Source organism: Pagrus pagrus (genome assembly GCF_965226575.1).
Source record: "Pagrus pagrus genome assembly, chromosome: 1".
NCBI lineage: Eukaryota > Metazoa > Chordata > Actinopteri > Spariformes > Sparidae > Pagrus > Pagrus pagrus.
In genome coordinates this window covers 23,333,867-23,346,932 of record NC_140185.1, presented here as the reverse complement: position 1 = coordinate 23,346,932, position 13,066 = coordinate 23,333,867, and the positions used below count along the sequence as shown (strand labels likewise).

The 13,066-nt window shown below is 38.5% G+C and overlaps 1 protein-coding gene across 2 annotated transcripts; it reads right to left on the bottom strand.

Annotated features, from left to right (window-relative positions):
* Positions 1–2,035: 2,035 nt before the first annotated feature.
* On the bottom strand, positions 2,036–10,535 carry kars1 (lysyl-tRNA synthetase 1). 2 transcript variants are annotated; one of them, XM_084351960.1, is made up of 15 exons: positions 10,420–10,484; positions 8,112–8,279; positions 7,695–7,815; positions 7,422–7,587; positions 7,229–7,322; positions 6,695–6,881; positions 5,738–5,863; positions 5,505–5,624; positions 5,169–5,331; positions 4,259–4,432; positions 4,002–4,087; positions 3,816–3,901; positions 3,602–3,728; positions 3,331–3,474; positions 2,036–2,722 (listed from the first exon to the last, which is right to left on the bottom strand). In XM_084351960.1, exons 2-15 carry the CDS (start codon positions 8,249–8,251, stop codon positions 2,648–2,650), a joined length of 1,809 nt encoding a protein of 602 aa, XP_084208086.1. In that variant the 5' UTR covers positions 8,252–8,279; positions 10,420–10,484; the 3' UTR covers positions 2,036–2,647. The 2 variants fall into 2 exon arrangements, with proteins under 2 accessions (XP_084208086.1, XP_084208087.1); XM_084351961.1 differs by lacking the exon at positions 8,112–8,279 and having other exon boundaries at positions 10,420–10,535.
* Positions 10,536–13,066: the final 2,531 nt, after the last annotated feature.

Sequence of the window (13,066 nt, the reverse complement as noted above, 5' to 3'; positions counted from 1 at the left end):
TTGTTTGAAACCACCGGTGTGCTCCACAGCACCACTAGAGGTCTCAAAACTCCACTTTTATTACATGAGGAATCAGGTCACAAAATGACAATATTGGACTGCACTGTGATCCTCTGGGCACCTTTGACTGTAAAAGTCGGGTACGTCCAATGAAAGTGTTTGTTTTTGCCTCTGACTGTTCTAATTATTTTATTTACTGTTGTGTTCTCATCTACAACTATACATCATTTTGTAAGATTATTTTTTCATTAAACTCTATATGTGTAAGTAACTGTATGGGAGTAAAAAGTACAATATTTGGTAACGCTTTATAACAACCATTATTAATAAATGGTTCATTTATAATTAATTACACTTAATTTAATAGTTATTTCACTGTCAAGAAACAATGAAATGCTTTATAAACCATTTATTAAGCAAGTGTAAAGGTTTATAAACATTAGTTGCGACTTTATAAATGTCATCCAAATAATGTCTATAGATGAATTACGGTATTTATTATAAATGTACCATTTATTAATGATGGTTACTATAGTGTTACCCAATATTATATTCAAAAATGTAGTAGAAGAAAATTAAAATACTCAGGTTAAGTAGTACCTAACATTGTACTTCAAATACAGTACTTAGTTACACTATTTATGAATAAAACAATATGACCGTCTCTGGGAAAATTATATTGCAGCTGGAAAGTGGTGGGCAGCTTATTTTTACTCTGACTGGTCAAACAGAACCAGTCGGTACATTATAACCAGTTATTAGAACAACATATATCACAGTCCATCTGTTAAGAGTATAAAAGCTTCAAATTGAGCCACAGTGTCACTATTGTCTCCAAATTCAGTACAGGGACTTGATGTTATTGAACAACACTTCATGTACATGGCATGGATCCCTTCAGGAAGCATTTTAAAACTTAAAAACATTTATGTATCCAGTTAAAGCAGCGCTGAGCGATATTTCTGTATCAACATCCGAATGAATGTGACCGGGTCACTTGTACCCAGAGAGAATTATCACTTTAAATGTTTCCTCAGTGCACCAATTTATTTTGGGACCCCAAACCTATGAGAACACAATCTCATGAAAATAGTCTGTGCTCATTGACATTGTGGTGCATTGGCTCTGATTGCAGGCCCGTCTTTTCCTTTAATCACAGTGCCAGAAACTTAAGTACTTTTCTTATGTTTATCCAAATATCAAGGACCTCTTCTGGTCCTATTTCCTATATCTGAGATAACCATGTTATCCTAAAAATTTTCCTTCTCCTCGCTGCAACATCTTGAAATCCACTGTCCTGCTCCAGAGCAGCCTTATGAGGACATCTGGCCATCAGTCCAGATGAGGATGACTTCTTACAACTAGTGACTCTCTGTGAGTGACTCCCCCTCAGTCACTTCATCCTGGTGCCAGACCTGCTTTGAAAAAAAAGAGGGAGCATTTCCACTTCCACATGAAATACTAGTCTTTATTCAAAATCTCAAAAACGTCAAGGACCTGAAGGAAGAAGTCCAATTGAGCAGGGGATTGTGCCAGACACTTTCATGCTGGGTCAGGCTCCATCTAACACCTGCTGTCAGGAGATGTGCTGATGGAGCATGTGAGGGTTGACCAAAAAGATCATAAACTAAACTAAACTAAAACTAAAACCTGCTCTGAGCTTTGAGATGAGATGGCAGCACAAATCAGGCTCATATAGAACAGAATTAATCAAATAAAGAGCACCAGCATCTGGATTATCCTTTTTTGTTTTTGGGCTTTCCCTGGTAACCAGTGAACTGTGGGTAATTACCTTACAGAAAGTGGCCATAAAAGGCTCAACATGTCTGAGAGAGCCATCATGTACTTGACCATTTGGCAGTGGGACAGCCCTGAACCCTCGCAGACTCACCGGGAACACACCTCAAAGTCTGTGAGTCTGAATGTGGAGATTGGGATTGGGCCTTACGTGCTTACGTTTTTCCTTTAAAACTCTCAGGCTCTTGAAATAGGAACTTTACTCTGTAAACAGATAACAAACACCACAAGAGATGAGTAATGTAGATGCATTTTATTAAGATATAACCATTTCTTAGCTTCTTGGCAGAGGAATTTGTTGAGTCGATCTTGAAAAATCTCAGACGACAAATACAAGCAGACGTGATTAAAAACCTGAATATGCTGAGACTATGTCATACAGTATAAAAGAGGAGCTGGAGCTTTGTTACTATACCTAGGTACAGGTATAGTAGTCTGTATTTGGTTGTCAATATCAATTACCTCTTGAGGTGTCTCAAAACATATTCCAAAGTATTTCACCCAGGTCTGTGCGCAACAGCAGATCAGACATAACTTCCTGATCAAATACCTTCCATTTACCGTTTGGATGACAACAAGAATTATCATGTCTCCTTACAGTCAAACAAGAAGGACACACCAAAAGGTGTAAGCGATACAAAAGCAGAAAAAAAACATATGTCATTGGTTATAACTCAAATTATGTAACCAAGACAACATGATTTCCCTTAATGAAAGAAAGGATGAAAAACAGAGATTAACATTGATAACACACTGAACCCGCAGGCTCCACTGATGACCACAGTGAGGTAAAGGCTCTATATGGGCTCCTGCACAGGTCTGACAGCTGGAGAGGTCAGAGGTCATGGCATCAGACGGACGTGCCCTCTGTGGGCGCTGATGTCTTGTTGTCGTCAGGCTTCATGGCAGGGAACAGCAACACCTCCTGTGAATGAACAAAAAGTGTCAGCTGAGGTTTAAATTTTCTCTCAGCATAGCTGTAAAAAAGGAGACCACCTCAGTCTGACAGATGTTGGCAGCTCATGCGCATACAGTGCAAGACATTTTCTTTCTTGATGATGTAATCTCTTTAACCCATTGTTCTTTGCATATCTTTAATCATGTGCTCTTGTTGGAATTCAGGCTAAAGGTCTGAAAAGGACAATGCACTGAGGGAAGGTGCCATGTGGTCACACATACTGCACGATCAGCAGAAAAGCAGGTTTTGCCACTCAACTATTTAGAAACAGTTAAGTGGCAGTTTCTTGTTATAGAAAAAGGTCCATCTCTGTAGGTATTGTAATATTGTCAGACATTTAGAATAACGAACTCAGCCTGTCAGTGGCAAAAACAAGCATTTTCAATTAACTCAAAGTTGCCCTGAAGAATGACATTCTAGCTACTACAGCCTGTGTAGTGACTGCTACCTGATCTGCTTAACTTGACCAATTTTTACCTATGAGTCATTTACACACCAACATATGTAAACTGTAGGCCCAGGTAAAGATACCAGAACAACCCTTTCACACACCATGATTCACATGACAGGTTTACCTTGATGTTGTTGGAGTCGGTGAGGAACATGGTGAGACGATCGATGCCCATCCCCCAGCCTGCAGTTGGTGGTAGACCGTACTCCAGTGCTGTGCAGAAGGTCTCATCGATGAACATGGCTTCATCATCACCCTCAGCTTTGGCCTGAAAGAGATCCAACTCAAATTATTGACACGCAGTAATACACACACTCATACTGCAACAGAGAGAAACTTGAACCTTCAGATAATGGGACAATGGTCAAGATAAAATAAATCTGTGGTATGCAAACCTGGGCTTGTTGCTCGAACAGCTCCCTCTGTTTGATCGGATCATTCAGCTCAGTGTAGGCATTGCAGATTTCTTTCTTCATCACAAAGAGCTCAAAACGCTCAGTCAGGCCTTTCTCCGATCTGTGCCTTTAACAAGTGAGAAAGTCTCGGTATGAACCCTGAGCATAGAAACTGTGAATGATAAACATGAGGCTGAAATAAGGCATTTCTTACCATTTTGCCAAGGGACTCATGATTTGAGGGTGATCACAGATGAAGGTGGGGTTGATACAGGTGACCTCAAGGAAATCTCCAACCAACTGTGGGGTGGAAAAACAAGTCATCAGTTAAGACAGTTAAAAAAAAAAAAAAAAAAAAAAAAAGCAATACTACAACTGTACAACAGATGGCGATGTTCACCTTGTCAAGGAGGCGGGCTGTGGTTCTGGGTGGAGAACATTCAACTCCTTTCTGAGCACAGAGGACGTCAAAGAATTTACGCGTCTCTGAGGACAAAAGAAAGAAAAATGTTTAATCAGAAGTTACTGGTTATTACAGAAAAATAAACCCTACATTTTGAAGGGACGGTGACAGAGAGAGATTAAGAAGGAGAATGTCAGAGAGGCACTGCAGTCTACTCAAAGAAAAAAAAACAAGAAGAGGACTCAAATTTTTACCATCACTGTCGTAGCTGTCAGTCGGAGGGAATTTGACTCCCAAGATCTTCTCCAGGTCGTGTGTCATGCTCACTCTTTTGAATGGGGGAGTGAAGTCAACCTCGTAGGCTTGTCCCTCTGGACCCTCAGGGTGATAAGTCAGCTTGTAACTTCCAGTGATGTGCTTCACCATTCCTGAAGCAAAGAGGAGAAGAACCGCTGTGTTAAGAGCAGTTTTGTTCACTGTATGTTTTTTCTGTGAGAAGTGACAAATCTACAATGACATTAAGAAGAAATAAGCCAACTTATATTTGAAAATATACAATAAATTCCTGTGGTGATAATCTGATGTAATGCACTGTAACAGATATGAATAAATGAGTTGCATGTCATCAGTGTGCGGCACACCTGTCACCAGCTGACGAGCTCATACTGACCCTTTCTGGCCTCATACTTTAAATTGATCGGAGGGAGGTCTGAAGTTTACCCTTATGCAGGTGTTAATAGTTTTGCTCTTGCTGCATCTCATTAATCAGTCTCTCCTGGAAGTTGTGATGGTGCATTCACAACAATTAACACAAGTTTAACAAATCCTGTGTTGCGTCCTGTGTACGTGATGTATGTGTGTGTATGATAAAGAAAATAGTTAAGGAATTAAAAGACTTAAATAAAAATTTTAACCATAGTTTGCAAGCTTTATTGAAAATATATGAAAATGGATGTGTAATGGAATCAAAGATAGAGAGCATGTGTGTGTTAAAACATTGCAACATGCATCACAAGTATTAGGATGAGCTGCCCCCCAAATCGGACAAGAAGTTTGCTGACCATGACATAAAAAATGTTGTTTGACAGTTGAACTGTTAAATCCCTGACAGCAAACAACTAAACACCCTTAGGCAATCATTTGGCTGATTGTGCATTCACTTACCTGAGAGAAGTTTCTCTGTGATGTCCATCAGGTCATGGTAATCTGCATATGCCATGTAGAATTCACAGGTGGTGAACTCTGGGTTATGAGTGAGATCAATGCCTTCATTTCTGAACTGACGACCAATCTCGTACACTCTGTCAAGTCCACCGACCACAAGCATCTGTGGGAAAAATAGGGTGTACAACGTAAATATTTATACATTTGAGAAATGAAACAATACAAAATCTATGCATTTCAAAATAATTCACAGGCACAACATTAAATTGATATAAAATCTCCTCCCTTGAAGTGATTGATTAGTGGGATGGATGGCTCTTCAAAGTGATGGATTACCTTGTGGTACAGCTCAGGAGCGATCCTCATGTACAGGTTCATATCCAGCTCATTGTGGTAAGTAACAAATGGACGGGCAACGGCTCCACCAGGAATAATGTTCATCATCGGTGTCTCAATCTAAAGCATTAATGAACATGATTCAGCAAGGCAAGCTTACACAAACCAAGTCCCTATTTTGAACAAACTCATAGATAAATTTGTGTGAACAAACTACAGATAACAATTCATACCTCCAAGAATCCCATCTGGTCCAGGAAGTTGCGCAGGTATGTGATGATTTTGGAGCGAGTCATGAACTTCTGCCTCACATAGTCATTCAGAATCAGATCCAAGTAGCGCTGGCGGTATCGCGTTTCCTTTGAGAGAAAGATTACACAGCGGTGAGAACAAATGCTTCAGCAGTGGTTTTTACTGTTGTAATGACAATCAATGTGTCTTCAACACAGGCAGTGACCAAATTCACTGAAACGCACCGGCGATTTCCGTTTTTGTGACAATGCAACCAAGACTAGCTGATATAAAAAAGAAAACACTCATTTAGTGATTCGAAGAAGAGGTGTGAACAGAAGATTTTTTTCTCTCTGGTAACTAGAGAGAAAAAAATTGTGTGTCCTCATCTGAGAGAACCATTTATCAAAAAAACAAAAATATTTCTGGTAAAATTGAACCAGATAAACTGGAATCTTCTACTCAGGCTCTACCTTGTTAAAAAAACCAAATCTGCTCACAGTGGACTAACAGGAACTGCGATCTCATTATGTTATTGTGGCTTTATTCCCTTTTAGCAAGCCTTGTAAGCAGTACAGTATGTACAACAGAGGAAGTCCCCACACTCCTTTCTCTTTCTCTTTCAGTATGAGCAACAGTCATCATTGCCATCATGCATTTAGTGAGGGAAAAGCAAATAAAAACAAAATAGCTGCTATAATGGTAAAGAGTCATTATGTGCTCAACTGCACAAACTGCTTAGGAAGAAATTCTGGTAAACATGTTTGTACAACAGGAAACAATGCGTTTTCCTCCACAAGTTGCAGGTCTATACATTTATGGTAAAGTGATAATGAGGATGTGGTATCCGTTAAAAACCTCTGTGCATACACCCTAAACCACATCCTGTGATATGCATCACTTTGCAGCTATGCATTAAATGCATAACGCACACCGTGTCTACTCTTGGTGGCCATTACCTTGTCTTTGAGACCAAAGTGGAGGTGGGGAAGCATGTGCAAACATGGTGACAGTAGGGTCAACTCGATGGGTATGATGCTCAACTCCCCTTTTTTGGTCTTGCCTGGGTTACCACGGACACCGATGATATCACCACGGCGCAGCTTGTTGTTGATGGCCACAAACTCCTCCTCGGACTTGTAGCTCCTGAGAGTAAAAGACGATATACAAAAATGAACTCACTGAACTCTTAAGTATCCACCATAGGGAGTAAAAAAAAACAAAAATTGAGGTGCAATGATACACTGCATAAAATTTCTAAATACATAAATGTTGTGTAATATCAACAAATCACCACATTTGTTAAAAATATGGGTTTGTGGCCAACTAAGGTGTCTTCACAGTCATAGGTTGTTATCAGTCAAAATTTATAAAAATATATTGACTGTACTGATCCGTCAGCTTATTATAGTTACACTCAAGAACTAAAAACGGCATCACAGTAAAGCCAACAAACGCAAATAATGTTTTTGACCATGACACTCATGCTCTACCTGGAGTTTGCCATGACTTGCAACTTCACGCCTTCACCTCGCAGGTCATAGAAAAGCAGCTTGGCACCGGACACCCTCTTAGCATGGACACGGCCTGCCAATCATACATTCAGCTTAGCTTGGAATCTACTGCTGGATTACACTGTACATACAAAACAGGAAATAAGTTTAAGATCATAAATGTTCCTGGTACCTGACACATTGAGGACGACATCAGTCAGCTGGTCTCCAGGCTCTAGGTTATTGTATTTCTCGATGAAGTCTGTGAGGGACAAGTCCACATTATACTTGTGTGGGTAGGGGTCCTCTGCTGTGCCCTTCAGATCCTGGATGGCCTGGGTGCGGATCTTGAAGTATTGCTATGTGAGAAGGAAATAGATTATTGAATTTATACAAGACATTGACCAAAACATCAATTGCATAAAAAGTCATACATGATGTATAATGACCATATACAAAAACTCACATTTGGGTCAAGTGTCTCCTCATCGGCACAGGCTTCCTGGTCATTGGATTCCTTCTTTTGGTCCACCTTGGCTTCTTTCTCGGCCGCCTTTTTGTCTGCTTTCATTCGCCTCTTCTGCTCACTGATTAAGAAAGATGTGAGCAATAAAAGACGAGTCATAGGTTAAATATTAAAGTTTGACTTGACAGGTGGTAAACTGTTAAACTGAACATGTGTACGATTATCCACAAAACCACACAGTATGTTTTATTTCATTGTGGTGTGTAAAGTGCAAAATAAAACAAGGCCACAACACAATTAAATAAAAACAGAGACGGACTAATAACAATCATGCAGACAGGGGGAAGGGGACCACATTTTTTTCTCAGATGACAAAAGGTTGGTTGTTTTTCTCACTGGAATGGAAAAGCCACCAACCTTTTGTCACCTCTCCATCGGTTCCCGTAAATTTGAGCTGGGGCTGCAGCTGTACATGGGGGTGCACATTTTAACCACTGTCCCCTGACCCCAAAGGCTTGGCACAGCTGCTGCCTAGCAGCCCTGACCAGACACAGCATGTTGAGCTACCACAGCCAGCGAACACACCTGAGAAAATAGACATATATATATATATATGTATATATATTTATATATACAAAGACAGTGTACAGCATTTACAGCAAAGGCTGCCTCTGGCCCACCAGGCAAGATAAAAAAAAAAAACTGTTGGGGATAATTAAACTCTACTTGACTACACCAAGACCCTCACTGGAGCACAAATCCAGTCAGTGGGGTAGAAACTCACATTAAAAGAGCAACAGTACAATGAACTTGACATTAGAGTAAACTAATTTTACTTTTACTTTTGGTTAGAAAGGCGGATGTGGCACAGACATCCTGTGTAATAATGATAACGTCTTTTATATTCAGAGGCACTGACGTTAAAAATCATACTTACAGGGAGCGATAACAAAAGGTGGATCTTGTTTCTTTATAATATAAAAATTGCTGATTGCTGATATTGTTGTTATTCGGCTCCTTCTACACACTTACTTGTGAGAAACATAATTACATACATAACTGAAATATGTTGCTGAAATTTAGGATGACAGCTGGTAGAACGTTTTTTTGACGGACTGATGCACACAAAATATGTCAAAAACACCAATTCATATATTTTTTGGAATAAAAGCATGTTGTACCAGATTTAGTCACACAAACACAAATGTATTTGCTTAACAAAATAGGGAACTGTACACTGCCCTTGACATTAGAGTAAAATACTTTCACTTTTGGTTAGAAAGGCGGGTGGTGGCACCGACATCCTGTGAAACATCTTTGATATTCAGAGGCACTGACATTAAAAATCATACTTACAGGAAGTGATAACAAAAGGTGGATCTTGTTTCTTTATAATATAAAAAAAACTGTCATTGCTGATATTGTTGTTATTCGGCTCCTTCTACACACTTACTTGTGAGAAACATAATTACATACATAACTGAAATATGTTGCTGAAATTTAGGATGACAGCTGGTAGAAAGTTTTTTTTGACAGACTGATGCAAACAAAATATGTCACAAATACCAATTCATATATTTTTTTGGAATAAAAGCATGTTGTACCAGATTTAGTCACAGAAACACAAATGTATTTGCTTAACAAAATAGGGAACTGTACAATGCCCTTGACATTAGAGTAAAATACTTTCACTTTTGGTTAGAAAGGCGGGTGTGTCACCGACATCCTGCAATTTAATGATAACGGCCTTGATAATCAGAGGAAATTGTTTCAACATCCTGTTTACCCTTTCCTTGAGTTTGCATGCCAAAGTACACATAATCCCCTGCCTGGAGTTTAGTCTTCATTTTCTTCAGACTTACATCCGTTCTCATGAGTTCAGTTCAGTACAGTTTATTGAGGGTACTATTTATTTTGACAATCTAAATGCAGTAAAATGATATATTGTTGAATCTAATAATATCTAGAGGAAACAGCATCATTCACATGAACAATTGTAGTTTTTTTCTTTTTGGAAAAAAAAAAAAAAAAAAAAAAATCAGTTCTATTTTATGCAGCCACCTTGTGTTTCTTGTCTCAAAAAATATTCAGTAATCATTGTTTCAAAGCTGTTATTGCATGGAGTACATACAATGTGTGTTAGATTAACTTACATACTCCTCAATATACAGACATACAGCGATGTAATGATAACGTCCTTGATATACAGAGGCAACTTAACGTCCTGCTAGCAAGTAGATAGCCTCATGAAAGTGAAAGCGAACGAAACACAAGGTGGTTAGCGATATTTAAGAATTGTTTCGACGCCTAACGGTAAATCGCCACAAATAAACATAAAATACGGCAATACTAATATCTGACACAATAATACAACACGATAACACGCTTCAATGTGAGGAGGACATTTCTTTGAATGCATTTTGGATTTTGTAGTTTTACTCATTAGTGACATGCACTGTTCAGACAGGCTTCGGACGATTTTCGGGACTACAAATACCAGAGACGGAAACTAACTGTATCCTCGGATATATAGGTTTTCGGTGTGTCTCCATATGGAGCCCGCACGTCGCAATCATCTTCAGACCTGATGCAACATTTTAGTGATACTGCAAAGCCGAACGGAAACGTTCATAGCTGCTGCAAAAAACAATTGTCCGAAGAAAATATCTCTGCCCGAAGAACTGAGAATTGTTAAAAAAGCGATGCAAGAACAGAATAAACTCACTTCTTGCTGAGTTTCCCGTCGTCCACTTCTGTCACGTCTGCCATGTTGTCGATGCTGCGCGCCTGGAAAGAGCAACTGACGCGAAAGCGCCGCGACACAAGCTAAGAGCTTTAAGATGGTGCGTTTGGGTGACTGCCGGAATTGAGTACACCGGAAACAGGCGACTAATACTTTATTAAAAGTCTAAAGCCTACAGCAGTTTTGAGAGTTCTACAAAAAGGTAAAATTGCAATATGGATCAACAACCTGTCACTCAACAAAAATCGAGGTTTCAAGACTTGAGTTGGGAATCAGCAGAACTGATACAAGAATGTCGCATGGTGAACTTTAGAGGTTTCACATTTACGACTGCAAGTGAAGCAAGCAACCCTTTTTAAAGCAGTTGGGGTAATGTAATGTCTGTCCTGATGGTGGCAGTGAAGGAGAGGTCAGAAGAAAGCTATTCATCCCCAAGGACCGTGAATTCTCAGAAATGTGGCTGTTAGTTGTTGACACAATTGAAACTACATGTAAGATTAGTAATCAAGTGGGCAATCAATGTGTTTAAATCAAGGTCGGTCCGTGCATGAAGTATAATGAATCTGCACTGTTTACTTTGTATAATGAAACATCCCATTTTTGGGGGGCATATCCTATTTCATCGTCGTAAGACGTGTAATGCAATTCAGCCCCACAAAGCGTCCGGTCGCTCAACAACGAATAGCCTACATAATTTAGATTTTTTTTTTAATCAGTTCTATTTTATGCAGTCACCTTGTGTTTTTTGTCTAAATAATGATTCAGTAATCATTGTTTCTAAGCTGTTATTGCATGGAGTACATAACATATGTGTTAGATGAACTTAAAAAAATCATACTTACAGGAAGTGATAACAAAAGGTGGATCTTGTTTCTTTATAATATAAAAAAAACTGTCATTGCTGATATTGTTGTTATTTGGCTCCTTCTTCACACTTACTTGAGAGAAACATAATTACATACATAACTGGAATTTAGGATGACAACTGGTAGAAAGTTTTTTTTGACAGACTGATGCAAACAAAATGTGTCACAAATACCAATTCATATATTTTTTGGAATAAAAGCATGTTGTACCAGATTTAGTCACACAAACACAAATGTATTTGCTTAACAAAATAGGGAACTGTACAATGCCCTTGACATTAGAGTAAAATACTTTCACTTTTGGTTAGAAAGGCGGGTGGTGGCACCGACATCCTGTGAAACATCTTTGATATTCAGAGGCACTGACATTAAAAATCATACTTACAGGAAGTGATAACAAAAGGTTGATCTTGTTTCTTTATAATATAAAAAAACAGTCATTGCTGATATTGTTGTTATTTGGCTCCTTCTACACACTTACTTGTGAGAAACATAATTACATACATAACTTAAATATGTTGCTGAAATTTAGGATGACAGCTGGTAGAAAGTTTTTTTTTACAGACTGATGCAAACAAAATATGTCACAAATACCAATTCATATATTTTTTGGAATAAAAGCATGTTGTACCAGATTTAGTCACACAAACACAAATGTATTTGCTTAACAAAATAGGGAACTGTACAATGCCCTTGACGTTAGAGTAAAATACTTTCACTTTTGGTTAGAAAGGCGGGTGGTGGCACCGACATCCTGTGAAACATCTTTGATATTCAGAGGCACTGACATTAAAAATCATACTTACAGGAAGTGATAACAAAAGGTTGATCTTGTTTCTTTATAATATAAAAAAACAGTCATTGCTGATATTGTTGTTATTTGGCTCCTTCTACACACTTACTTGTGAGAAACATAATTACATACATAACTTAAACATGTTGCTGAAATTTAGGATGACAGCTGGTAGAAAGTTTTTTTTGACGACTGATGCACACAAAATATGTCACAAATACCAATTCATATATTTTGTCTGTGTATTTGCTTCACAAAATAGGGAGCTGTACAATGCCCTTGACATTAGAGTAAAATACTTTCACTTTTGGTTAGAAAGGCGGGTGTGTCACCGACATCCTGCAATTTAATGATAACGTCCTTGATAATCCCGGTGATTATCTCTCTCAGTTGTGGGAAAGTGGCGGAAATATCACTGTATAACAGTTATGAATTATCTAAATTATGTAGGCTATTTGTTGTTAGGTTGTATTTATTTCAGTTCGCTCTCCTTAAAACTGACAGCTCCGGCAAACACGCTTCAAAACGCTCAACTTTTACTTTGAAGGCTGTTTCCGGCACTCGACTTCCTTTTTCAATGTTGTACAAGTTTGATAAAGCAACAAACGGACGCTTTGTGGCGCTGAATTGTATTACACGTCTTACGATGATGAAATAGGAAATACCCCCCAAAATGGGATTTTTCATTATACAACGTAAACAATGCAGATTAATTATACTTCATGCACGGACCAAGGTCCCAGTTAATTTATATGTATTAGACTCAACTTTAAATCCATCATAAATAGTCGTGTTTCATATTGTTTCTCTATAGCATGCTTTAAAATAGACCATTTTATTTTTATGTGTCTATATTTTACACAGATACACATAAACCTCACATAAAATTATCACAGCATTTGGTTTACAACTTGAAGGGTCATCTTTTTTTAATAAAGTCAGGTTTAGGTACTTTCCCAGCGTTTCACAA

What these genes read in the sequence shown, in the direction of transcription:
- kars1 (XM_084351960.1), bottom strand. Translation starts at nt 8,251, where the DNA reads ATGCTGTGTCTGGTCAGGGCTGCTAGGCAGCAGCTGTGCCAAGCCTTT. An exon ending in ACTTTGGTCTCAAAGACAAG is followed by an intron (nt 5,864 to 6,694) that starts GTAATGGCCACC and finishes TTTCTCTCAAAG; the next exon opens with GAAACGCGATACCGCCAGCG. An exon ending in TGTTCGAGCAACAAGCCCAG is followed by an intron (nt 3,475 to 3,601) that starts GTTTGCATACCA and finishes GATCTCTTTCAG; the next exon opens with GCCAAAGCTGAGGGTGATGA.